This window comes from Cloeon dipterum, chromosome 1 (genome assembly GCF_949628265.1).
Source record: "Cloeon dipterum chromosome 1, ieCloDipt1.1, whole genome shotgun sequence".
NCBI lineage: Eukaryota > Metazoa > Arthropoda > Insecta > Ephemeroptera > Baetidae > Cloeon > Cloeon dipterum.
In genome coordinates, this window is record NC_088786.1 from 34,001,437 (window position 1) to 34,027,791 (window position 26,355).

The 26,355-nt window shown below is 38.9% G+C and overlaps 5 protein-coding genes across 5 annotated transcripts in view; 3 read left to right on the top strand and 2 right to left on the bottom strand.

Moving 5' to 3' along the window:
• The first annotated feature begins 260 nt into the window (after positions 1–260).
• Positions 261–1,052, top strand: LOC135947886 (hepatocyte nuclear factor 3-gamma-like). Its single transcript, XM_065496863.1, has one exon. It carries the CDS (start codon positions 266–268, stop codon positions 1,043–1,045), a length of 780 nt encoding a protein of 259 aa, XP_065352935.1. The 5' UTR covers positions 261–265; the 3' UTR covers positions 1,046–1,052.
• A 3,277-nt stretch (positions 1,053–4,329) lies between these two features.
• Positions 4,330–12,008, bottom strand: Ptpmeg (protein tyrosine phosphatase Meg). Its single transcript, XM_065485596.1, has 18 exons — positions 11,848–12,008; positions 11,489–11,716; positions 11,364–11,421; positions 10,996–11,233; positions 10,809–10,937; positions 10,311–10,353; positions 10,089–10,256; positions 9,919–10,039; positions 9,778–9,865; positions 9,574–9,726; positions 9,286–9,518; positions 8,761–8,922; positions 8,437–8,707; positions 7,961–8,078; positions 7,663–7,908; positions 6,891–7,237; positions 6,474–6,758; positions 4,330–6,137 (listed from the first exon to the last, which is right to left on the bottom strand). The coding sequence occupies exons 4-18, from the start codon at positions 11,143–11,145 to the stop codon at positions 6,054–6,056; spliced, it is 2,598 nt and encodes an 865-aa protein (XP_065341668.1). The 5' UTR covers positions 11,146–11,233; positions 11,364–11,421; positions 11,489–11,716; positions 11,848–12,008; the 3' UTR covers positions 4,330–6,053.
• Positions 8,157–26,355, top strand: part of LOC135940600 (protein MTSS 2-like) — a 256,792-nt gene continuing 238,593 nt past the window's right edge. Inside the window, exon 1 of the mRNA XM_065485569.1 lies at positions 8,157–8,161. Within this exon, the coding sequence (XP_065341641.1) occupies positions 8,158–8,161 (4 nt within the window). The 5' untranslated portion in view covers position 8,157. The remainder of the gene's footprint in view (positions 8,162–26,355) is intronic.
• Positions 15,419–18,746, top strand: LOC135940643 (NADPH oxidase 4-like). The gene is made up of 14 exons (XM_065485618.1): positions 15,419–15,785; positions 16,304–16,399; positions 16,575–16,776; positions 16,829–16,923; positions 16,979–17,006; positions 17,068–17,221; positions 17,284–17,410; positions 17,468–17,632; positions 17,691–17,753; positions 17,813–17,873; positions 17,929–18,001; positions 18,057–18,176; positions 18,232–18,337; positions 18,391–18,746. The coding sequence occupies exons 1-14, from the start codon at positions 15,735–15,737 to the stop codon at positions 18,691–18,693; spliced, it is 1,644 nt and encodes a 547-aa protein (XP_065341690.1). The 5' UTR covers positions 15,419–15,734; the 3' UTR covers positions 18,694–18,746.
• Positions 18,694–25,697, bottom strand: LOC135940686 (UNC93-like protein MFSD11). The gene is made up of 8 exons (XM_065485683.1): positions 25,545–25,697; positions 20,551–20,720; positions 20,319–20,495; positions 19,973–20,253; positions 19,796–19,921; positions 19,478–19,646; positions 19,281–19,416; positions 18,694–19,222 (listed from the first exon to the last, which is right to left on the bottom strand). Exons 1-8 carry the CDS (start codon positions 25,629–25,631, stop codon positions 19,025–19,027), a joined length of 1,344 nt encoding a protein of 447 aa, XP_065341755.1. The 5' UTR covers positions 25,632–25,697; the 3' UTR covers positions 18,694–19,024.

A 26,355-nucleotide genomic window follows, 5' to 3' on the forward strand; every position in this document is an offset into this window, starting at 1 on the left:
CTCGAATCCATCGCACCAGCAGCACCAGCAGCAGCCGATGTTCACTGACGAAAATTGTCCTGCAAACATGGTGTTCAACCCTTTGCCCTCGGGCTATTACAGCAGCAGCACCCCCTCGATGTACGCGCCTTACCCGCAGCAGCATCAGCAGCAGCCGACCTACGCTCCTGTTGGCGCGGAAAACGCTTCATCCGTCGGGAGCCTCGACGGCGACCTGCCTGTTGGTAACAACTACTGCTGCAGCTCCCCGAACACCCCGACCAAGATGAAAACCTGCTCAAACGTCAGCATGGACGCACGCTGCAACCCTTACGAGCGGCCGCCGTACTCGTTCATCTCGCTGATCACCATTGCCATCATGGAATCACCCAACCGGAAGCTGACGCTGAGTCAGATCTACAACTACATCGAGACCAAGTACCCTTACTACCGGACGAACGCCAAGCGCTGGCAGAATTCTGTCCGGCACTCGCTCAGTTTCAACGACTGTTTCATTAAGGTGCCACGCACGCCCGACAACCCTGGCAAAGGTTCATACTGGGCGATGCACCCTAAATCCGGCGACATGTTCTTAAATGGGTGCTTCCTGCGTCGTCACAGCAGGTTCAGGGATGAAAAGAAAGACGCGAAGCCAGGGTCGGCCCTCGATCAACAGTGCCACTCGCAGGTCGTCGGCGCGCACACGCAGCCCCTGACGAGCGTGCTGACGAGTCAGTCGCAGCCTCCAGCCCAGAGCCTGCTGCCGCCGCCCCTGCAGAGCAACTTTCTGCAAAACCGAGAGCCATACTACTTCAACGGCGAAACCGACACGTTGGCAGCCGCGATGAACCAGCAATTCACCATCAATCCGGCCCAGATGATGCAAATGCAACATCACCCTCAGTCGTACTACCCTGACTACTCATCACTGCCGAGCATGGTCCAGCCGTTGGCAGAATTCACCCTGGAGTTACCTGCGTGCAGTGGAAATAACGCTGCAGTTCGTGTCCAAGAAGAAGTAGAGCAAGACCAGAATGTTCCGTCGTCGTTAGCACAACTCAAGTGATTCGCATACGTCATTAGGAATTAAAAACTCTTTGATGTAATGAAAATCACAACCTCATTCATACTTTTTAGATCCAAAATAGTTTCAAACGCATTTTTCCTTAATTATCTCCATTTTTAACATTTTCAATTCATTAATGATAAGTTTATTGATAATCCTCATTTAAAATTCAAACATAAATATTTTGTGATCTCTTTTGGTAACGCGATCTCATTAATCTGTATTAAATGTGCAATCAAATGATCATCTCTCATCACGGAGGAAAATAGTCAACAAAAAGTATTGTTTAACTATGTCATGTCTCTATAATGTTATTAATTTACTTGATTTAAAACCTGGTGTTGTTTAGCTGAAAAGCAATTATTTAATAACACGGCAATTCCTATATCAATATCTTTTCCTAAGAGACTGGAATTCCAACATTAAATAAACATTTATATTTTATGGCAAAATAATGTTTTTTATTCACTAAATTGCGCCTGAGTAATTAAAATCTGTTGCTATGAAAAAAAGTGAACAAAATTGATGGTTTTGGTTTGTTTAAAGGAGACATTATACACAATTCACAGCGTCTTTACTCAGTTTAGTTGGCGACTCAAAGAGTGGAAAGTAGCAAAGATGCATTAGCGTCCTTTCAAATTAGGGAACAAAGCATACAAATCAACATTACGCACTGAGATTGTATCAGATTATATGAATAAAGTAACTCTTTTGTAAGTGTGAGGGTTAATGGTTTTGTCGAGATAAATATTATAAAACATAATCGTTGAAATCTTTCTCTCCGGCGAAAGATAAGCTCATGAATATTATTGCTTATCATTTACTATTTCACAAAACGGGTAAAATTACATCGAACCTGTGACTCATTGTTCCCCTCTACGCCTGAATGGAGCTCAACATGCAGTATATTATATTAAAATAAAAATTTCTTTCCACGGAATATTTCAAAATTAAATGCTCTAATAAATCTTAAAAGTAAAACAGCCAATTCCTGTGTGCGAGAAAAATTCGAAGGAGAGCAGCTTTAGTAATGAGGATAAAAGATTTTAATTTTGAAAAGAGATGAAAGGATTAAATGATTTTTATTTTTTATAATAAAAACAAAACAATAAAACAGCAAAAATAGCTCTGCTAGTCATAACAGTGTAAATCATCCAGCGATTTAGGCTTACTTGCAATGAGGTTCGGTTTTGCGCGGCTAAAGGAGCCCGAAATAATTAATGGCCATCTTAGAAGGACAATTAGAGCATAAACTTTCTCCCCCTCGGTCATCACGACGTCGGTGCTCGGCGGCGGCGGCGGCTAAGTTTGTTGAGCCAAGTCATTTTGAATGCTAAACTACGTTGGCTTGGGCAAACAAAAAGCAAAGGCGATCCGCTCCTTATCTCACTGCAAACAGCACATTCTGCACCCCTTTCCTTGGGCTAGGCGAGAGAGCGCATGGATGTGGCCGCTATTCTAATAAATATTTCACAGAAGAGCAGGTGTATTTGCAATATCATCGCTGAGCAAACCATCTTGGCGCAAACCGCAATGCTCGGAGGTGGTGTGTGTGTGTGTGTGCTCTTGTATTAAGAGAGAGAGAGAGAGAGAGAGAGAGAGCTGCTTAAACAACAAAGCAGAGATTAAGAAAGAGCAGATGAGCGCGGAGCGGCGACGGAGAGAGATAAAGCAAATAATTCAGCAAACGAAAAAGAAACAGCACCAAAGATGCGTGCGCGTGTTGTATTTGAGTAAAGTGCATGCAAATAAAATAAAAGCAGGCGTTTTCCTTCCCGACGAGCGAGCTAGCAGGCGAACGACGACGAGATGTGCGCATTCAAGCGACAAATATTTGCCCGAACTTGCGTAATTAGAGCCTCATTAACTCGATTGTCGCGACTTTCAGCTCTGAGAACTGCACGTGATCAAAACTCTCTCAGAAATTACCCGCGCCGCCCGCTTATCAAATTCCCCAAACATTTGCATTGAAATAAAGTCGGACCGCTTTAAGAATTACTTTGAATTGTTGCTCGCATTTCTAGAGCATACAAACAATAAAGCAAAAAAAAAAATAAATAAATGTCGAAATAATTGTTCTAGCTCTTATTTATTCTTGGGTGATCCAGCAAAGGGTCTCGGATTTCATGTGCTTTTGTTAATTTTTAAAACTACGCAATCCAATGTAAATTATAGCTACCTTAAATCTTAACGTCTTTTATTTAAATGCTCCGGTTAATTATTTGTGTGTGAAGGGGTAATTCATGATTAATTACATTTTAAAGTTTAGTGATTTAACATAAACTTTAAAATATTGACCTAAGACATTTTTGTTTTCCTTGTACTGGTAAACTGTTTGAATGAACACTTTAAAAAAACCTTAGGATGAAAAAACCCTAGAAAAAAGCCTTTTTGGATTTGTTTAGTTTTTGTTGTAATATATTTAATTCCTCATCTAATGCGTTTTTCCCAACTGAAAATCTTCATAGAATGGAAGCAAATGATGTTGCACCAAAAATTGAAATAACGCATCATCGACAATTTCATTCATTCCTTCTTTCAAAATGAAAGCACTACCTCCAACTTTTCTCAGCGTGACGGTTTTGAGTTTTGAGTACGCGCAACTCACGATGGATAATTACAATGAGCAAATATACACACACAATCGGTGGGAAAATGTGTGTTTGCAAACATCTCATTCGGATTGAATTAAACGCACTCGAGCGACAGGGTTGAACGAGACAATTTTAATGGACTGCGCGTTTGAAAAAAGAGGAGAACTCTATTATCCAGCAGTGGGAGGAAATGAAAAAGAGCTGGCGATGTCCACTTGAGCGGCGAATGCAAAGAGGGTGGCTCGAGCCGGGCCACGTGCCACCCCGCGGCCCACACGGGGCACACGCGTTGAGCGCCACAACGAGCGCATTGCGTGGCCGGCCGCCAGCATTGTTTGTCCCGTGCAAGTGCATTATTTATTTTCTCACACGACTCTTCCTTCCGATCCTTTCGCGTGTCTATGTTATTAAATTTTCGCCCGGAAATCGGTCTGTGGATTAAGGCAGCGCGCGCGCGTGTGTTTGTGCAGAGCGGTGCGTTATTAAATTCGCTGCAGGCAGGATCACGGTCGGTCTATTTTGCTTTCAGATTGGTTAACTATAGAGGATTAAAAAATGCCAAGTCTAAAAAAAATAATGTTTCAGGAAGTGACGTATAAAACCTGTACCATGAACTAGATTTTCATTAATGTTCGATATAACCCTTTATGTTAGAATTACAGGGGTGATAAGGCGGAATAAAATCCAAAATTCCATGGTTGTGTTTGGATCCGTTTATTGGAAGTATTACCCTTAGAATAATTACCAATGTACAGAAGAGAATATAGCATTACGTACATGCACGATGTGAAATAATGGATTTCGCATGTTTTTGCTTTTTTGTCAGGCATGTGCTCACATTTGCGGAGAAATGAATAGAAACCAAGAGCAAAATACACAGTATCAATAAGATGGTACTCACAGCTCAATATAAACATAATAGTATTTTGTGTATAGTTATCATTAAAACCATAGCAACAACTATCATGGTTAGTAGTACAAACGAATAAAATAAGCGAGCCGTGGGCTGCAAAAAGTATTACAAATTACAATTAAAAGTTAACTTCGTTTTGACTGTTTTGTTTAAACTCCACAAAGATGAGAAACTGAAATACTGCCATTGACGGTCACAGTTCATTTCTTCTTTTGACTCGAAAGGTTTAAATTACAATAATCTTAACTCATCAACTGATAAAATGTTGCGAATGAAGTTTATCGTTACCAATATACAATGAGGACTAATGGATTTAGAAAACTACAAATATTACAATAGCTGCGACAGTTTGTTCCGATTTACAGTCCACATTTTTCATGTCGGAAAAGAGAGACGGATTTAAGAAATAATTTATTTTTACACCACTAGGATAAAAATGAGTAGCAGGTACAGGGAGCAATATATTGATTTTAAATTAATAGGAAAACGGGGGGAAATGCAAATGCGCTTGGTTTTTAATTTACAAGTTGTCAATGTTCGAGGACGGTCGACGTTGGCTCAAGTCTAAACTTACATGTTTCAAGACGGTTTTGTTCAGGGACGAATTTCAATTGGTTGCTGCGCCAATCACAAGCTACCAGGACGCAAAGGGGTTAAACGTTGTACAAGAGATTTTTTAGACGACACCTAAATCGGTTGCTGGGTCATTTCTCATTGCTGGGCGAAGAACACATTTCAATGGGAGTTTCGGATACAAGTGTTTTTATATGACGAGATCTCGAATCATTTGGAAGGTCTATCTCCAAACAGGGTCATGGTGATATGCATCGTTGTTGAGTGAGGGCCCAGAATTCAAAATGATTCCTTTTGGTTTATCCATCCAAAAAGGCAAGTTTTTGTACTTGTTTGATACGATAAAAACTGAAGAAAAGCAGCTGCCTTAAAAATTATTTCACGAGTTGCTACTGATAATCAACAAACATTGATTCACGAATAAATACATTAGTTGTTACAAACTATAGTCAATTTACACTGCATTCTCTCATATTATTTATAAGGAAGCAACCTGCAGTCCACAAAAACATTCTCCTACGATAAGCAAGAGAAATTTGTGAGTCGGATTGAATGGATACTACTTGGAAATGGCCTCGATCGGCTTAATGCAAAATTATTACGAAGCGAGCATCCGTATGATTATTAATAACGTACCAACCAACATTCCGGTTTTGAGATAATTATTCAGTGTGATTGTTATTATCACTCATCTATTTTGATGTGTTATATTTGACTCCTTAGGTTCAAAATAGAGGCACACACATATCTACAGTAGGATACTAACGGTGTAAAAAATGCTTAGAACAAAATAGTTGTCCTCCATTCATTGTTTTTCCTTGTGTCTAAACATATTAATTGTTATTTTCGACTGTTTTTAGATGCCTCTTTTGGTTGGCGTAGTGAAAATAAGGCCTCAAAAATTTTGAACGACGGACAAGCAACATTATTACCTCTTGTATTCGGGCAACGGTTTCACTGTTTCTTCTTGGTATGCTCGGTGCACACTTTCGCAGACAAATCGATATTGACCCTGAAAAAAATAATCCTATTACAACCGGGATCTCATTACTACATAAATGAAAAGGAAAAGTAATAGCAATGAAGCAGAATATTAGGAGATAAACTTGAAAATTTAATTAGCCGGATATTGCACATGTAAGAGAACCTAGAAATTATACCAATACTTCACAAAAAAATCTATTTTAACTTTGATTAATATTTAAAAGACTAAAAATTGTAATAAACCTTTATCCCCAATATAATATGTATCTGAATAAAAAATAAACTCTTTGTTCAAAGTCATTGGGTTAAAAACCTGACTAAACTAGCAGCGGAGCATACAGTTACAGGAAAAAGAGGAACTCACAGGTGTCTGGATCATCATGGCGCGCTGGTCTCTCATCGTGCGGACGATATCGAGCGGGTACACAGGCTCGTTGGCTTCGATGAGACACATGGCCGTCTCCATAAGTACAAGCACGCCTGTTCGTCCGATGCCAGCAGAGCAGTGCACCACAACTGGTTCAGACGAGCCCACGCGAGCTTGCCTCACTTTTTTACAGAAGTTGATGAACTCGGTGCAATCGTCCGGCACACCATGATCAGGCCAGGCAAGGTACTGCATGTGAGAAATCTGTCTCTCCTCTCCAGTCTGAAAATAAATGTGTGGGCCCAGCATGAATCTCGTGAACGCACAAAATAATGTTCTTAAATAGTTTATGTAATGATGCCATTTAAACTAAAGAAGTTATATTGCGGCTAAAACTAAAAAAAAATTACATACCTTAGAATTTTTAAGAGTGAACTCTCTGAAAGCAAAGCTTTCGTCTTCATTCTCCTGAATGCACGTGACCTGCAGCGAATTAAGTTCAAGCGGCGCCTCTCCAGACGAAGGCCAGTACTTGTGGCACTTGACCCTGCCGCGCTCCACCACGGTGGTCAGCATTACCACCAGCGTGCATTGAGATTCAAACACCATATGCCAGAAATCACCAACAGTGGTCGGCAAGGGACCCTGTGTCGCTATGTAACGATTTATTATGCACGAGCCTGGAATCTCCATGTTGACGACGTTTGCGTTGATGTAGTCGCCGCTTTCGCAGTCAGTGAGAATCACACGTGTAGCGTCATCTGAAAACAGAGTGATCCAAGTGAGAATTCACAATCGATTCCTTGAAATAAAAGGAACTTGATGGAATTTAAAATAAGGTTCATAAACATTTTAACTGGAATATGCGTTGAACCCATGTAATAATAGCATCATTTCAAACATGTAGGAACTTAACAAATGAGAAGCGTTTATGTTGTAGGACTCCCAAGTATTAAATGGATCACAATACTGAACTGAAAAAATGGAAAATATCAGGACAGGAAATTGTGTGAACGTGTGGAGCTTTCTTCAATTTTAAATACAAATTATTTAAGATCAGTAATAATTTCACTTGAATTCCAAACTTAAATTAAAACCTTTGCAGGCGATATCACAAAATTTTAGAATATTTTAAAGAGTGCATGTCATTTTCCAATCCTTGAACTAAAAAATCAATGGGACGTACATGGAGATATATCCCTGTATCGGTTCTTGTTAACATTATCCGCCTTTTTTGACTCTTCTGCCTCAAGTCCAGGCTTCTTTCTATAAAGCTGCTCAAATTGCTGCATGGCCGATCCACTCTCAAGCGTTTCAGCCAGCAGCAGAATAGATTCGGCAAGGGCGTCTGCATTGGGAACTGCTGAAGGAACGTGTGGAACGTCGGGGACATACTGGAATGCAGGCTCCTCTGCATCTCTTGTTTCATAAACTGTAACGCAACGTTTATTAGTACAATGATTCATCCCAGACTAGAGTTATACCATTAGGCCGCACTGTGAGGACTAGTTCGCAACTCTGAGAGTCGCCTGATGTTCGTATCAGATTCACAACTTGGTCATGAGTCAGACCAGTCGTCTCCCTTCCATTAATCAGCAAAACCTGGCGAGAAATGAGATAAATTATTACGTGGTGTGTTGGTAGTATCATGTGTAAACTAAAAGTGGTTTCTTCCACTGATATGAAGCGTGATTCATTCTTAAACATATGGTGGCCAAGTCACTAATCACTCTTAATAATAAAGCACTTCCAAAAACACATCTCTTAGTTAAATTTAATAAAAACAGAATGTTAGAATTATTTTGAAATTTTCAGCAGGATTTATTTAAATGGAAAAAATATAATTTTTGGTGACACAGTAAAATATTTATCTTGAAATGAAAATAAATTACTTTACCAATGGTTAAGCTGGGGAAAATGAAATAGTTAAAAGTGTTCCCACTTGAAACTGGTTACAAACCTGATCTCCTTCATTCAGCCTTGGATAGCATCGGTCTGCCGGCGTGTTTGGTGCCACTCTCGACACCAAAATGGGCAAGCCCAGGTCAGAGCCACCCTTGACGTTGAATCCAAATCTGCCATCGGTGTCGGGGCTGATGCGGATTTTCACAAGCGAGTCCTCGTGGGCTTCAATATATGGAGGAATATCAAAAGCCGGTCGTTCCGAATCTGGAACGTCGATATAGTCGATCGTGCGGGGCAGCTTCAGCGTCTCCAGAAATCCTCCCTCGCTAGAAACAAATTAGCCTCATTAAGCGAAAAAGAAGAGAGGCTGCCAACTTACTCGTCTGACTGAGCGGTGTCCTCCCACGCCTTCTTGGGTTCTCGCCCGAGGGACTGCACTTTATTATCGTAAACGCGAGGAGTTCGTGCGGAGGACAGCACCGATTTCTGTTTCTCCTCACAAATAGGAACAGTGTGGCGAGCCATTTTCTTGCTTGGAGACCTGGCGATAGTAAGATTATTTAATATAACGTCTACTGAATTAAATTAAAAATCTAATACCTAAGAGAAACACTTCACAAAATAATGATGTTTTAGTAATGAGTGTTCTAATCCACACACTAGCATAATAAAATTAATTGCAGAAAAGAGCAAGACAAGTAACAATTGGATCCAAGATTGAATGAAATAATTTATAAATAATATTTAAAACGTGAAATTTAAGTTGACCAATGGATCAGCTCTATGCGGATTTTCTCTAGATATTTAGCTTTGCATGAAATTTTACTATTTGAATTTCATAAAATTACCTGAGTGTTTATTTTAATCTTACTTCAATTTTTTAAATGTTATTTTAGCATTGTACCGTATAAATGTTCGCTCCAATCTAGCACGTCTCTTGCACTCCTCCACCGTCTGGTATTCAGTTCTACCAGAATATCGGAATTTGGATCCCAAAGTGAAGACAAATCGTCTGGTCCTGGCCCTAGGTGTGTGGAGGCGGAAGAAGGTGTGGTGCTCCACACAAGACTTCCAAAGGTTCTTGGAAGACCTGTAGCTCAGCATGTTGAAACCTAGGATTGTGTCGTATTCCTCACACTAGGGAGACAAATTGTTAATTTTTGATCCAATTTCTCAGCCTAGTCTAAATTACTGGCTCTCGACGAAGACTGATGAAGAACTGCTTGCGCTTGAAGGAGATCTTGATTATTTTGGACCACGAGAACAGATTTATCCTAATGCCATTGTGGAAAACAACCAACCCCAGAGATGTGACTCCCAGCTGAATTTCCTTTCCAGCGTCATCCTGTGGGAGGAGTTGTCATCAAAAGGAAGAAAATTAAGAAAGATTAGTCACCATTGCTTTGTGAAGATCAACTCCATACATATCCAGTCTCTTAACCTGATCCAAAAAATTAAATTCCGCATCTGCCGGTGTTTGACCCCTGAAATTTCCAAAATGTTAGAACAGTCTATTAATAAATCTTCTCCTCTTTACGTGTGCAGTTTGTGCAATTCAGCGATTTTCTTCTCCATTTCTTCGTTCTGGCCTGGAATCAATGACAGCGGGCTGAGATACCCGGGCAAGTGGTCGGTTGAGTTGTAATCTCCTATCTCGGCTAAAGACGGAAACGGTTAGCTAACGTCAAAATTCCCCAGAAGACTCACATTGAGCGATGTAGCTGGCCAGAAGACACGCGATGCTGGCAGGAACGACCAGTTTTGCGTCCAGAATGTCCCTGCGCAGCTGCATGAAGAAGTGGTACCTGGTGTACTCCTCGTGCAACTTGCTAGGGTCAGTCACATAGAACTTTACTCGAAAGTAGAGGTGATTGTCTGAAAGGGAAAAGCTGCTAACACTGCTCATTTAACTTAAGACTGCCGACTTACGTCTCAGCTGCTTTTTCACTGGTTTTATTGGATCGAGCCATCTCTGCGGAAGTTGAAAAACAATGATACAATTCAGCCATGAAAAATACAGAATAGGGTCTGGTAAATATAAATATATATCCTTTTGAAACTAAATAAAAACGACAGCATCACAAACCAGACACCAGACTAAATCATGAATTTTAATGTTAAATCGATGAATGTAAAGTAGGTGCAAGTGGTAGGAATCAAATAAATTACGCTCATAAAATAAAGAGTTCTTCAGAACCTAGAAACCTATAAACAAATATTTATTTTATTTTTGCTGTTTAAATTTGGCCATAGAGGCGAGAATAAATTATTTGTTTTAATCTTTAGTAAATCACCAAAATATTATTTACGCAACCAAATGTGCTCTTTAAATAACAAAAATGACACACTATTTCAGATATTCTGAACAAAAATTATAAATATGAAACAGAGAGTACAAAGTAATTAAATCTTTGCTTGAAATCTCACCATGGAGTCCCCATTGGAAGACGAAGGAGGGTTGCCATTGTCTGAAAACTGCAAACCAAAATAGTCTTTCTCCACGAGCTCCAAATGCTGAAAAACTTTGTCCAGCAACTCCTGCCCCTTCGCTTTTTTCTGCAAAAATATTAATTACGTCATTAATTCCTTCTAATTAATTTGCAAAACAACGCACATCAAGCTGGAAGGATTCCAACGTGTCGTCCAAGAAAGTAACCTTGGCGGTGAGGAACTTGAGGTTTCTGTCCCTCTCGCGCTCCGAGGCCCGTACATGGTAGGTGCCACTGGAGCCACCGAAGGCCCTCCTCGAGATGTTCTCGATCATGCTGCGACCCCTCTGTGTCAACTGCTCCAGCTTGAATGGGGTCGGTGGCTCCTTGTCAATGTTCTGCCTCTATTCCATTCACCGCTGCCTGCGCGCACAAACGAATTACTACCAGACTGACACACAAATACATGCCGCGAGCACAGTGTCATTGGCACTTGCGAGGCTTTCCGCAGCACATACATACATATATCCGTGTAATTCGATTTGTTTTGTACCTGCTGATTGCAGATGACGGCCAGTTCTCATCATTCACTGCTTCGCGGAAAAGGCACACTGTAAGTTCAACATGTCAAATGAGCCTGAGCTGCGAAATTTGCAATATTTTTGGCCGAGAACGCACCTTGTGTGTAGCAAGGACGTCCCTTGAAAAATAATAATTGCGTTCAAGGAAGTTCATTATTGTCACTTGAAGAAAACTGGCTGGGCGAGATTGCTGAGGTACATACACCGAATGGTCCGATGTGTTGCGAAATTTAAATAAATCCAAGGCCGAGTCTGCGAATGCTGCCCGCACTAGACCTGCACCCTGAGGCACACCTCGTCCTGCAGAAGCCGGGACATCCTCGATCTACATACAACAGACAACAGTCACAACTCACAATTGTCGTCAGCCATTCTGCGCAGATTAATTTTTTAATTAGCCGATTAAAGAGAAGAAAAACGCGACGGCACGAATTGGGTTCGCAAGGCAACACCTACCAAGCATTGACGCCGACGTCCATTCAGCAGATCTGGCCAATATTAATAATTTCTCTATCGAATTGCGCCTTCCTTCGGTGCAAAAGCATCAATTTCGAATTAATATTATTCCCCTACTCGAATTATTTGCTTTTGCTGCTCCGCCAGTCCACGGTCAAAACGCCGCAACCCGCTGCGCGTTTGTTTTCGTTTCCTGCCCGGTGGCGCTAAACGCAACATGCGCGTTGTAACATCATTTTAGTGTTTTTCGTCTTTTTTATGAATAATTCAAGGTCAAAGTTGAAAAAAAACGTGTTTTTCACCCTGAAAATCGACTTCTTCGGAGTATTGTTATTTTCGTGCAGATTTCGAGCGAGATTTTGACTCACATAATAATTTTTTATGATTTTTAGAGTTCGTGTCCGAGGGTTGGAACCCACCCCCTACTCCCGGGGGTGAAATATTTTAGTTAAATTAACCTTGGTCATATCAGAGGGTTCACGGTGACATTTTAAATATTTTTTGTTTCGGCAATCTCAAATATAGACTCATTTTCGTCGTGGATTTTACTCCACTGTGAGAGCAGGACTTGAAATCTTACTTTATTTCTTATTTCCGGACAAAGATTTCCCCCAAAAAGTATATAGAAAACACCGTTGGATATGAAATAGTGAAATAAATTTTAATTGTGTAATAGGTCCTCTTCTTGAATTATTGCACCACATAACTACATAATACTGCTTATTCTCAACAATTTTAAATTTAATAATTTTCAATTGTTGTCCCAGTATTAATCCACATTAAATTTTAGTTATTTGTAAGTTGGCCAATAAAATGACGGAAATGACGTTATGAGAAGAAAAAATAAAACAAACTAGGTTAAGTAGAGGAAAAATCGTCTTTGATATTTGGTCACGAATGTCGACAGCTCACAGAGAGCATTATTGCGCAACTAAACGTGTTACGCCACTTTTTATATAAATATATTTTTAGCCTCTATACACGCTCTCAGTTTATATAATTAAGGGTTTCCGATTGCTCACAACGTGTTGATGAAATGCTTTATAGTCACAGGCAGTGGTGTTTAGCAGTTTTGCATGTGTCAGAAACGCATCTGTGCGAAAGGGCATGCGGCGAGGGTGATCAGGATTACGAAAAGAAGGCGAAGCGTGTCCCTTAACTATAAATGTTATTGCAGTTCAATTAAAGAGAAAGAGAAACCAATACAAATGACGCTATTATAAATAGTGAAGCAGCAGTGATAACAATTGAGAAGAGCTAGGATTTTTCCTACTCAGAAATGAACTATTGATAATGAGATGCGGCTAGAAAAAAATTCAAGAAAAAATTAGAAACTTACCTTCAAATGTAAATGTGTAACGTTTGGGTATAGTAGGTGTAAATCCACATCGACGACTGGACACGCACGTAAAATTTCAACACTATCTGGCGGAAACATTCCTGACTAGAAAATGATGTTTTTTTTAAAAAAAAAAAAAAAGTTTTTTTTATTTGTCAATTTTTTTTACTCACGCGCAGGCATTCAAGTTGCTCGCGGCGTTCAAGTTATCGCGTATTCAGCCGCTGCTTTCGCAGTCTCACTTTTGTGAAATGCAGTCTTGAAATACATGTCCTTTTGCTGTATATTTTTCATTTTTATTCTAAAAGTTGATTATTTTATTAGCTAAAGAATGCTTAGAATACATTTGTGGACAGCTATATTTTCGTAAAATTTAAAATTAGAGAAATTATTTTTCTTTGTTTTGCCTATTCTGAACCGCATTCATTATCGATTTTTTCTTATCTTGGTTTGCATTATTTTCGCATCAAATCAAGAGATAACTTTTTAAAATAATATTTTCTTTCTGCCAATATAATATAGTTTACTCAATTGTACATTAAATTTTTGTTCCATACGTGTGTTGCGCTAACTTAAAAGCTTTATAAACTGAACGAATCCTTGTAAGCTATTTAATAATTATTAAATCATATTGACAATTGTAAAACCTATGTTATGTTTTACCTGAATCGTGTCATGAACCTAGGGAGCAACGGAAATAGACTCTATACACATTTGCTCAAGAAACGCTCGTGATCAGTTTTAAGGGATGCAACATGGAAGCACAAACAAACAACAACACATGTTCGCGAGTCCATTGCTAATGCTTAACTGACCAAGCAGCAGCCAGCGCTCAGGGTACTCAGGTGGCATCGTTTCAAATTAACCCTTAGAATTAGAGAAGGGGGTAGCGCTTGCGACGATGGCGGGAATTTAAGGGAAAAAATACATTAGGCATATTCAAGGTCCTAAAAACATTGGAATACTTTCTTGTACGCCGAGGTAAAGAATTGAATTTATCCACGAGAGAGACATTTTCCTCGTTAAACGCATGAGATAAAATATTTATTTCATCCACGTGATTGTATAAACCTTTTTCTCGGGGACAATTCTTCCTTCCCTTTCTTTTCTTTTTGGTGGTGGTTGTAGAGTGTCGAAGGTGAATTTGCAGAAAACGACGATATCACTAAGTCAGCATTTTTCTGACTTGCTTGAGCTGAAATAAAATGAGCCTTCTCTTCCCTCGCCGAAAATATTATTTTGCTAAAATCATTGAGGTGTTCCTGCATGCGTGAAGGGGGAGCACAAAAGCATACTTTTCCTTTTCCGTGTATAGGTCCTTCCCCACCAGCATCCTCTCTTTTTTGTGAAGATCTGCAGACGAGCAGCAAAAAACCCTCCACGCGCGTGACAATGTGTCTGCTTCTCTTCAGCTGTATTACATTCAACATTGGCGGCCGGCGCAGATTTTACATTTTTATTTGGCGCCGGCGTCGTCAGAAAACAATGCGGCTTTTTGCCTCCGTCCGCTTTTTTGCACATTTATATACTCAAGCTTCATCTCCTCTTGATTATGAGCTAAAACTCCAAAAAAAGTAAATACTATTTATATAAGAATAGAAGTTTCGCCGCTGCTGCCGCAACCCCGAACTTCCAAACAATCTGCTTGTGTGAAAAGCGACGCTCTCATTAATTACAATTTTTATAGCTCTCAAAGTTGAGAAGCATGCAAAATAGAATGGCCTATTTTATTCTGGCTTCAAATTCCGGTACTAAATAGGGTGAACTTTGAAACCATTATCCCTTTTGGAGTGTCGGAGTTCATATTGCCTTGTTAGAGCACTTAGCTATTTTGTGTGCGGGATTTTATTGTAAAATACAAATGGCTGTTGAAATAAGAATCGCAATTAATCACTGTAAAATTTAAATTTCTTCTACAAACGGTATTTAATCATAGAGTATAAAGTAAACTCAGTCAAAAACAGAATTTTGAAGGAGATCTTTTTTATCATATATTTAATTATTGATCAATTTTATTTAAACTCCCAGTTATATTTTAGCTGCCATGATTCACGCAATTGCCATCGATATACTTTAATATGTACTTTAACTGTTCTATATTTATTTCATTGTTGGCAATTTTTTGCTGATCTATTAGAATTTCACAATAAGTTACGCGCACCGATACTTTCACGCTGCACCTGCCTCTAGGTTCCCCTGCCCGACTTACTGATTTCAATTTCGCACACAAGAACGCTGGATTGTGCTCTCCTTGATTTCCTTCTATATCTTATGAGAGCGGGGAGGAAATAAGTATATATCGTGCTTCTCGCTCTGGCAGGATCCTTTCCCAGAATCCCTCTTCTTTTGATCTCCTCAGACAAACACACGTGCAGGCACTCGCTCATGTCCGGCTACTCTTGACGAGTCGTGTGTTCCGTTCGACGCCAGTGGTAACCTTTTTGTTTAGTGTGCGGCTGAAAATAATTAGGTGGCTCGTTTTCCACCCTCTTCTTGCATCAATGAAGCTCATTCTCGACTTTGAATAACACTCCACTTCAAGGAGATTATGGCTTTAAGAGGAAAAGGAGTAATTTCTTTGAAAAAATGGCTTCCAGCGGTGAGTCGATTATCCATTATATTTATTATTTGATTTAATAATTTTCCTTGCACTAAGATTTCCTGCTATTTCCAAATGTTTAAAGAATTCAGTGCTATAAGTAAGTTAGTAGGCACAAAAGTGAATATTTATTTGTTTTGCCTGCAGGCGCGTGATCTGTTTTTAAGGAATGTGTATGTAATTTTCTTTCCATTTCATTTATCTCACAAGAAAAGCACTCGTTGAAAGTTTCACACAGACAGTAGAAACTATAAGGCCCTACTTTTAACCACGCCACAGACGTTGCTATTTCTGGATTTAATAGCTGACACACTCCAAATTACGTAAATTACAATCTATATAATAGTAAGAGGCGCCCTGATAAATATTTAACAGGTCTTTTTATATAGTATAGCAGAAAATCTTTGAAATAAAAATATAACGTTGGAATTATAATCAGAAGAAAATTAAATACCTCAAGAAGACTCTCCAAAGAGATATGTTGAAAAAAAAATTCAAACTCGATATTCTGTTCGCAGGCTGTGTGGGCGAGCGTCACATGTGCGCTCTTCTCCTGGGCCTACTTCCGCTACCACCACGAGCCCCGTTATTTCTACACTCGACAGATTTTAGGGGTGCGTATAAGAGTCATGAAATTTCCACTCAGCACTGATGCGGCATTATTAGAAAGATATGATCACGCGTTGCTCTCCTTCCCGTCACCGCGCCATTTCAAAATTGTCAATTTTTTGCTTGTGAATTAAAAGGAGAAATATTTCAAGTAATTTTTAAACCATCATATATTTTCAGCAATGGTTGTGCGTTTCAAGAGGTACGGCAGCGGTTTTGCATTTATGCATGGCCTGCGTGGTTGTTCCTGTCAGCAGGTTTTTGCACCTTGCCGTAGCGAGGGCAGCGCTGCCTCAAAGGTTGCCCAAGATTAGCGCCCTATTTCTTGTGCACATGCGAAAAATGCATGTCACGTTTGCTTTCACTTTGGTTGTTGCTTCCGGTAATTTTACATAATCGATTGCTTTGCTATTTTTATCTCTTTTGTTGTCTAGTCGTGCACACAATATCCCATGTGGTGAATGCCTTCAACTTTTCTTTACACTACAACTACGAGTACCCTGAAGTGAACTGGGGCAAAGCTGGACAGGTGAAATGTTTATTAGATGAGATTGTTTTTAATTAAATCTAATTTAATTCTAAAGGGCGCGCCGTCTTTAGTGTTTACTTCTGGTAAGTTAACAATAAAGTGCAAAAATAATTAATTTTTCGGCTATTATATCGATTTCTTCAGCGGTCGGGCTCTCTGGAATCGGCATGATGGTTATTATTACTTTGATGGCTTACACGTCGTTGGAAAAAGTGCGCAATCCTCATTACAATTATTTCTGGTTCTCTCATCACTTGGCTTGGCCGTTTCTTGCGCTCTACTTAATTCACCCTCTCAGGTAAATTATTCTCTCACTTCTTCATCAACTCAATTTAATTTTAATTTACGACTTGCACGCAGCAAGGTAATCAAAGAGATCTCAAACATCGAAGAACACAAGCCTTGCTTGCAATATGTGGTGAGAGCAAACGATTCTTTCCAACAACCCTGCGAAGTACCGCCAGCATTCAAAGCTCCAGAATCAGATGTAAGTGCTTCCATGGATTTCTCCTTGTACAACATTAATAAATTTCTTATTCATTAGGCGTGGAAGTGGCTCTTTATTCCATTGATGTTAATGTGTTTCGACTTGATATTGAGACTCAGCAGTCAATTCAAAGAGACGACTGTTTCCTCAGTGGCCGCTCTTCCAGGACTAGCACTTGAAATTTTTATGCACTGCTCTAGTTTTTCTTGTTCTCCAGGACAGGTAATAATTAATTGCCCACTAATGGCACTCAATTCTATCAGGGTTAATTGCAATTTAGTACGTATTGCTGCAAGTTCCGAGTGTCTCGGCGTTGGAGTGGCATCCTTTTACCATAGTCAAGGTAAAGCATTTTATCATTGCTGTAACTGCGATTTTATTTGTTTGTTTGCATCTTTTCAGTGCCCGTCCGACAAAGATAGAAAGTTTTCAGTAATTGTCAAGGCCCGAGGAGACTGGACAAGTAATTATCGATAATTTGTTATATAAAAAAATTGTTAAAAAAATCCTCTTTTCAGGGAAGTGTGTCAAACAGATGGTAAACCAATTTATCTTGAGTGATACAAATAATATGATCAATAAAGAAATAAGGTATGCAAGAAGCATTTTAAGTTTCCCAATTATAAAAAAGTTAATTTCTAAACAGGTTGCTCATAAGCGGTCCATTTGCGAGTCCCATGGAACAAGTGCAGAGAGGAAAATATTCAGTTTGCATTGGAGGAGGAGTAGGAATCACACCGTTCATGTCTCACCTTCGATACTTGTTGTAAGTTTTACAATAACAAAAATAAAAAGGGCCAGATTGGATTTTTTCATTTCAGGGAAGCAGACTGCAATCAAGTCGAACAACTTAAATTTATCTGGGTATGTCCTGATGCTAGCCAAATATTGTGGTTCGCCTGGACACTATCATCTCTACACGATAAGGTATGTTTTAAAAATTTAGTTAAAAACCCAATGAAGATGAGCAAATTTTGCAGTTCTGGGAAAACAACAAGCCAGACGTTTTCAACTTCAGCATTTATGTGACAAATCCCAGCAGCTGTCAATATTTAGAAGGAGTTTTGGAGGCTAAATATCCTATAGTCGCGCAGAGAGTTCACAGTGGAAGACCGAAATGGGATGCTCTCTTTTTTGATATTAAATGCGAATTCAGTACCAAAGACGTGGTTAATATCTTTGGTTGTGGATCAAAAAGCATGCTCCAGCAGCTGGGCTATCAGTCTAAAATGATCTCTACTAGTAGAAATAGGTACGTGCTTGTTCGAGAGGCATACTCATGATTATTTATTGTAATAAATTTTATTCTTAAATTAATAAACGCGATACGAATGCACATGGAAGGAATGTTCACTGTACTTAACCTTTTCTCCCTTAACTTTTAACAGAGATTATTGCAGCCCTTTGAACACCTTTGAAGTTGTATTTTTGAGCACGATGATATACTTCGTATGAGTCACATTTTAAATCTTCCAGAATGAAAAATTCACATTTAAAATGTTTGGAACTGCTTGTACAATAGAGTTTGGACCATAACACTCCAGAGAAATAGTGTTTATCACAGCATATTCAAATATTCAAGGTGTAAAAATACTTGATTGGACCACAGCTTGTTCACTCTGGTTTTCCTGACGGCTCCGCGCACGAGGTTCCGATTTCTCCGTTGTATCCAGTTTCTTGCTTGGCTTTTGATCTCCACTCAACCATGCAGAACGTAATCGTACCAATGATGGCAGTCACCACCAAGATGGCTAACTGCACGTGCAAGCCGACATGACTGCTGTAGAAAAAGCAAGCAGCCGCCGCCAGAGACTGAAAAATAATAATAATTAATTATTCAGATCGTAATTGAAGATTTTGTCAGCAATACTTGAGTAAATTTGAAGAGTGCAAAAGCTGGAGCGCTGTCTTCAGGGAAGATTCCACCGATAATGGAGTAAATTTGAGTATTGTAGCAGCTGTCTGCAAAACCTAGAAGGAACGAGCACAGAATCGCCAAATATGCGCTGCAAAAAGAAGGAAAATTACAATAGACCATTGCGTTTCCTCAAAAAATGAAGTGATTACCTGCTCGTAATGAATGCTTCATCGTTGGTGTTTCCAAGCGGCGCGGCGTTGGGCAGATTCAGGAAGATGAGGAAAAACGAGAGGATGTGGATGATGAATCCCATAATCACAATAGGGTCCCTTCCCCACTTGATTGTCTTCTTGCCCAGGATGCCGAACAAAGCACCGCCTTGATCAAATAAAAATAATATTAGTTGTCTCATCTCCGTGAAATGTAAATTTGGTGAAAAAATTGATAAAAATTTGAAAAAAAGATTTAAAAATTTGCAGTCATTTAGAATAAATAAAAAGAGGCTATTGGAAAAGTTTACAACTTACCAATAACTTCACCCAGGCCAATGAATATTCCTGACATTCCAACCAGCTGCTTTGCTTGTTCGCCCAACTGCTGGGTGAATCCTATACTGGGGCTGTACACACCGCTGAAGAATGAGAGCTCAACCCCTACAAATTCAAGGAAGAAGTTAAATCACCCTAGAAAACAGTAATAATTACCGGTGTACAAGAAAGTGCACGACAGAAGGAGCATCTCCTGGGTAGTGAAGAGAGCAAACGCTCTTTTCAGGGCGTGAAGGGGCCCGTTTTCTGATGGCAACGGCGCTTGTGCTTCGACCTCAGTAGCGTTGGCCGAGTTTGTAGGCCGGAGGACGAGCAGAAAGACAATTCCCACTGCACTCACTCCTAACAGCACCAAAAACACCAGGGTTCTGGTCTCCTCGTCGATGTGCGTTTTTCCTTGGAACACAAAGTAGACGAATGTGTTGCCAAAGAACATGCTGAAAAAAAAACACTTGTTAGTTCTATCATCATCAAAAGTAAAATTAAGTGATAGCCAAAATACCTGCACTGCAGCATGGCCCAGAAAATTCCAGAGTTCCTCGAGATCGTTTGGGAGTCTGAGTTGAGGATCAGGTAGCTACCCTGGCCTGTCCAGATAACAGCAGCACCGGCACCAACGACCACAGAGGCGACGTACAGGAGCCACGTTTTGGGCGTCAAAAAGGACGCAATGAAGAGTCTGAAATGATTTTCTTTTTTGTACCAAACGCATTGGAATATTTGCTCCAACTCACGAGTAAGTGATGGCTCCAACAATCATGGCAACCTTCGATCCTGTCACTGAGATGATCGAAGGAGCAAGCCAATTGCAAATGGCCAGGACGGCGTAGATCACGGCTAAACTTGTGTAACCATCTCCTTGAAATGAGGGATCGTCGCTCGTTATGCTGTCCAGCACAGTTTTCTGCAAAAATATACCACAATTTTTTGTTTTATTTAGTTCACTCAAGGTAATGTTGTTTTTATCTTAAAGTGTGTCAAGTTTCAGCAAATATATTTGAGTTTCAAGTTGATAAAATCCACAATTAATATTAATAATTTTGTCAATTCCAAAGCCAGGCAGAGCTACCATCAAAAATAATTATTTACCCTTACAGGCTTTTAGGAGGAATTTTTTCACATCCTTTAAACTAAAATGTAATTGATTTAATGTTAAATATAAGGTCCAGCATTGAATATTTGTATTTTATTTCCATCGCCAACCAGCTTAAAATTGCGTTGCACAAAAACCAGAGACAGATTAAATAGTGTGTGTAGCACAAACTTTATGAAACAGATTAACTGACCTAAATTTGATAGACGAATAGGTCGCCTACATCTCATATATGTGAAGGTTAATTGTACGCCTTTAGGAGCAATTGATAATATTTTTATCTCGCATAATTCAGAGCTCGACAAAATCCAGACATCTCACTCTCACTCAAGAATAAATACGCAGATTTAATCGAGGAAAACAAGCAATATTTCGTCACACAAACATCTCCGACGCAAGCACTTTGAGTGTAACATTTAATTATTATATTTCTGCTCCTGCACACATTAATGCGATGAGGAAATTTTACAAACACACGCATTAGTTCAAGAAACAAACCGCTTAATTTCTCAATTCAGCGAGATTTGCATGAAAGCAAAATGCGTTGGCCGAGAGCGTTTCATTATTATGACAACTGTTATCACCACCACGCCCTTGATCGCCGCTTGGATTGTTTAATCTGCCTGAGTGTAATACCAGAGCTAATTGATTTGCATACAAAGAGTTGATTGAGCTGGTTTCTCTTTTAATTTTTAAATAGGATTGATTTTCTATTTTCTAGTCTTTCATTTTTTTTAATTTGTAACTTTTGATTTTTGAAAGAAGTTTCGTCATTTTGGCGCAATTATAAATATTAAAATACAGGTACTTTGATATTTCTATGAGATCAAGTTTTATTTAATTTAGCGGCAACCTGTTTGACTTCCATATTTTACCCAGGGCTGGGTATCTCCCGGGGAGTTTCCCAAACCTGCAGTGCAGTCGTTTTTTGCGGTATTTCCCAGTTTTGTGCGGGTTTTTGCACCTTATGGTTTCATAATAATATGTACAAATTTCCCATAATTGGAGAAGGAACGGGTTTTTGGTTTTGGTTGACTCATGGGATTTTGAGTTTTGAAATATTTTAAATGTAATTTTTCATGAGCACCAAAAATGTGGGAGACACTAGATGCAAAAAACCCTCAAATAACCGCTTAATACCCATGCCAACCCTGGAATTCGTTCTGTTCGCTATTTTTGTTGCGTCATTAGCGAAATGGCAACTCGCTGGCTGGGATTTGGCAATAAATAGAAAACGTCATTTGCATAAACAGGAGCTTCGGTCGGATTTTGCAAAAGGTTGATTCGCTCGCCTCCGGGTGATTGATTAATTAAGCCAAAAACAATGAAGGCTTATCGCGCGTATGCCAATTGAGCTCTGCCGATGCTGGCGTCAAAAAGTGGGTCACAAACTTTGCAGCTCTCTCGCACATTTTTTTTCACACGTCGGGCTCCTATTTTTGCGTATGCACGCCTTTTATTTCGTATTTCAGGTGCTTTCTCTTTCCTCTGCGAGATTATTTATTCGTGTATGCTCGAGAGGGTCGCCTTGAACTTGTTTTGGGCGTGTGCGTCGTTTGAGGACCCGAGACCGGCGGGTGACACACCAAACGAGAGAAAAAACAGAGGTGATCATAAGGCGACCTTTTAGCATTTTGAATTTGTTTCACTTGTACAGTTTATGATCGCATGTACGGGGTTAAGGTTGCAGCTAATGGAAACTTGACAGACTTGTCGCGAGACAACTGTTGTAGATTGAATCGATTTTTAATTGGCTTCAAGCTCAAGTATGAAGCAATCATTTATTTAGCGGCTGCATCGAGTAATATGATTTACTTGAGTCGATTTTAAGTGAGAGAGCAGCAGCAAAAATATCTCTCAGAAATGTGTATTTAATATATATAAACATTTGACCGAAGATCATCACGTGTGCTTGAAGCTAATTCTTTTAATCGTGATTTATCTACAAATTTGCGGATTGCTAGGAAAAATATATTTAAGCAAAATAAAAAGGCAGGAAATGCTTGCCGCTTGAAAAGCATTACGCATTTCATACTTTGGAGCCTGGATATTATCAGAAATTTACTTGGTTCAATTTTAACTTTGATTTTTTTTAATTAAAAATCTGGCAAAGATATTTTTCTGTGAGTAACGATCCATTTAAATTTATTTTCTCATTGCAGCTTTTACTTTCTATAGATGAAAGAATATTGAAGACAGCAAAACAAATAGAACGAACAGTTCTTTTCAATAAAAATTTGATAAAAACATGCTTGAATAATTGCATTCCGAATATTGAACGTTGAACGTTCGAGATTAATACAGGCCAGTGTGTCAGTGATTAGACGGATTTGAACTTATTCATGAGGCAATGCCACCAAGATCAAAGTGCTACTCTCCGCAGATCGACCGACGCAATTCCTGGCGTCATTCAGACACTGCCCACATTTTAAAACTGACCTAATTGCAAGCGAAATTTTGTGACGTCTCTTGATAACGGATCAGGATCGAGGTTGTAAAAACATTTATTGACGAGGTCTGAGGCATTAATCGAAATCACGAATCTATGTACGAAATACCGGGTTGTCCCAGGTATTATGTTTTATTTTTTCAAATTTGAAAATACAACTTTTTGTCATTGCTCTGCGGTGAAAGCTGAATTAAATGACAGGATATACACACATTAACCGTGTCACCGATTAATTGACCTAACATTGGTGCATGCAATTAATCATTTACGCAACTACGCACGCGTGCTTGACGAGTTTATAATCTCCATTCGCACGCAAGGACATTTCAGAATGCACGTGACGGGGCGGACTGTTTATTTTAGTAGACTAAAAAACAAACCACGCGCTACTATCTGCTGATGATAAGTATCACAAAAAAGAAAAAGATTATTTACAATCGCAACGATACAAAAAATTCAAAGCAGTGAAAAAGTAGAGCAAAATTAAATTTTTAAATAAATGTCCATGTTTCCATAGTTGGAAAAATACGAATGTTGCTCCTGCTTCTCGTGATTCTCTCAATTAAATAAATACCGGAGTAAATATTTTAAAATAACATCCTTTGTATGTTAGTCAATCGCACTATTTTGTAAATATTCGAAAGCACCTACTTTTGATAGGCATTCTCACTGCCAAGAAAATATACATTTGGCTCTTTTCAGAGCAAAAAGGAGCATACGAGAGGCGTGGTCGCATTTTTAGATCCCTATTTTAATAAAATCGAACGAAACTTTCTCTGCGCGGCCGTTATCCTCCTCTCGCTGGCGATTGAACCTGCGCCTGCACAGTTTATTGAACTCACTCACATTTCTTGATTGTGTCAATTCTAATTCATAATTCATTGAGTAATCCCATTTTGCAAGAAAGGTGCGGTTTGAGTTTCCATTAGTTTCATCATAAACAAATTTTGTTGTTCTGACTCAAAAACTTATTCTGTTTTCTCTGAATACCAAAAAGAAGATTAAAAGATTGTGATTCCCTTCTTCATGACGTACAACTTTCTTTTATTCAAGACGCAGCAACTCCAGAAAATGACGATCGAATTATCCTCATGGGATTTTCCCGACTCAACATAAACATAACCTGTTTTATTTAGCTAACGTATAAATGAGATTTCTCCAAAGTTCAATGTGCAAGTTTGCGATTGGCATGTATAACTTAAAGTAAACACGTTTCAATTTGCTTGACGCATCATATATTTATATGTCAGATTTTATTTTTTTGTGCTTATGCTAAAGAGGAAAATTAGAAAGCTCCAGTGGAGCCTCTCAAGTTGACCAATATACTTAATCATAATGCAAACCGTGTGTGTGTATAATTGAGGAAAACTTGGCAGAGATTTATTTTATTTTTATTTTTAACCCACCGGTTGTCATGTGATTTTACGAAATCAACTTTGATTTTCTCTTTAATATACGGAGAGGATTATTCGTATGAAGAGATCATCCGCGAACTGAATGTGAGTGAAAGTCCGCTAACGAACGAACTCACAAGGAAAAAGATCGATGGCTGAATTGGAGCGCGTGCCACGGCGTCTCGCTCAAAATTGTTTTTGCTCGTGCGTGCTGTGTTAATGAAAGTGAGTAAGTGATAATTTTCAATGCCAATAAACAAGAGAATTAAATCAAAGCTGACCAGCAACTTATTCTTTTATTTTCTGGACCTCCTGGACAGGGTTTTCGTCAGCTGTTTGCCAGGAGTGTTGCCTTTTATGCATAAATATTTATTGACTGCCATAGCATTGACTAACTGTGATGTGAGAATAAACAACAACAATAATTATTGGTAATTCTAGCCAAACAAGCTGTTTATTTGATTTGATTGAATTTAATTCACATGAGCGAGAGTTAAATTTATTTCTTCACTGCAGCGCATAGTTAGAATCTTAGAATCTTAGGAAAATCATTTCTCAAAACGTTTCGACAAAATTGTTGGCGTTACCAGAATATCGAATGCATACATACTTTCAAATGTTTCACTTAATGAATGAAAATGTTAAAAACGGTAAAAAAACAATCGTGAATTTAAATTTGACATTATGTATCTATTTTAAATGCTACGCCCAAATTGACTAGTTAAATATTTTGGTAGGGTCCTAGACACGCTTCGATTTTTGTTTAGAAAATTAATATGATTTAAAACCTACCTCAATATTGCCCATCGTCTGAAAAGCCGTGAAGACGAACATGAAGGCAAAGCCTAGTAAGATGACGTTGACGAATTTCCTATCCATCTTTGCCTCCTATGTGTTCTAGGTGCTGTCAAAAGTCAAAAATTAATATCGCTCAAGCGGCGCCCTATGTCGTGCGGCAGGAGATCCTCCCAGTCAATCGACAGCACCTCAGCAGGTTCAACTCAGGAATGTTTACGTTTTACGAGTGCTGCTGATGTTCAATCCTCCTTTCTTTTTCTTTCGCTCTACACTAGTAGTGAATAGTGAAGTGATGGGGGTTAGGGGCGTTTTCGATAATACCCCTACTCTTGTCCAGACGAGCCTCCAAACGAAAACGTTAGTGCGGTTGTAATTGTCTCCAGCAGATGGCAGGCAAAAACTTCTGGTTTCTGGTGATAGCGAAGGAAATTTGTAAGAATTAATTTAGCCATTTGTATTTTAATTAAATACAAAAATTATGAGCACAAGAAAATTAATTAAAAATTTATAACACAACAATCATGAAATTTACCAACATTTCAGGGTAGCAATTTAAATTGGGGAGCTGCGAACCAAAATTTAAGTTTTAAATAAGTGCTACTTTTAGAAAAAATTTCCCGAAAAAATCTTCGTTGGCGTTGATGAATTAAATCATGATTAAAAAATCTCAAAATCAACCCTAAAAAGGTTTAAAATTAATTTTATTTCAACTGTTAATGTCTGTACAACATAGTTTTCATTATTAGTTGGCAGTGGGAAAAATACTCTATTAATTTAGTTTTTTTAAATTTTTTATCGCTTTATT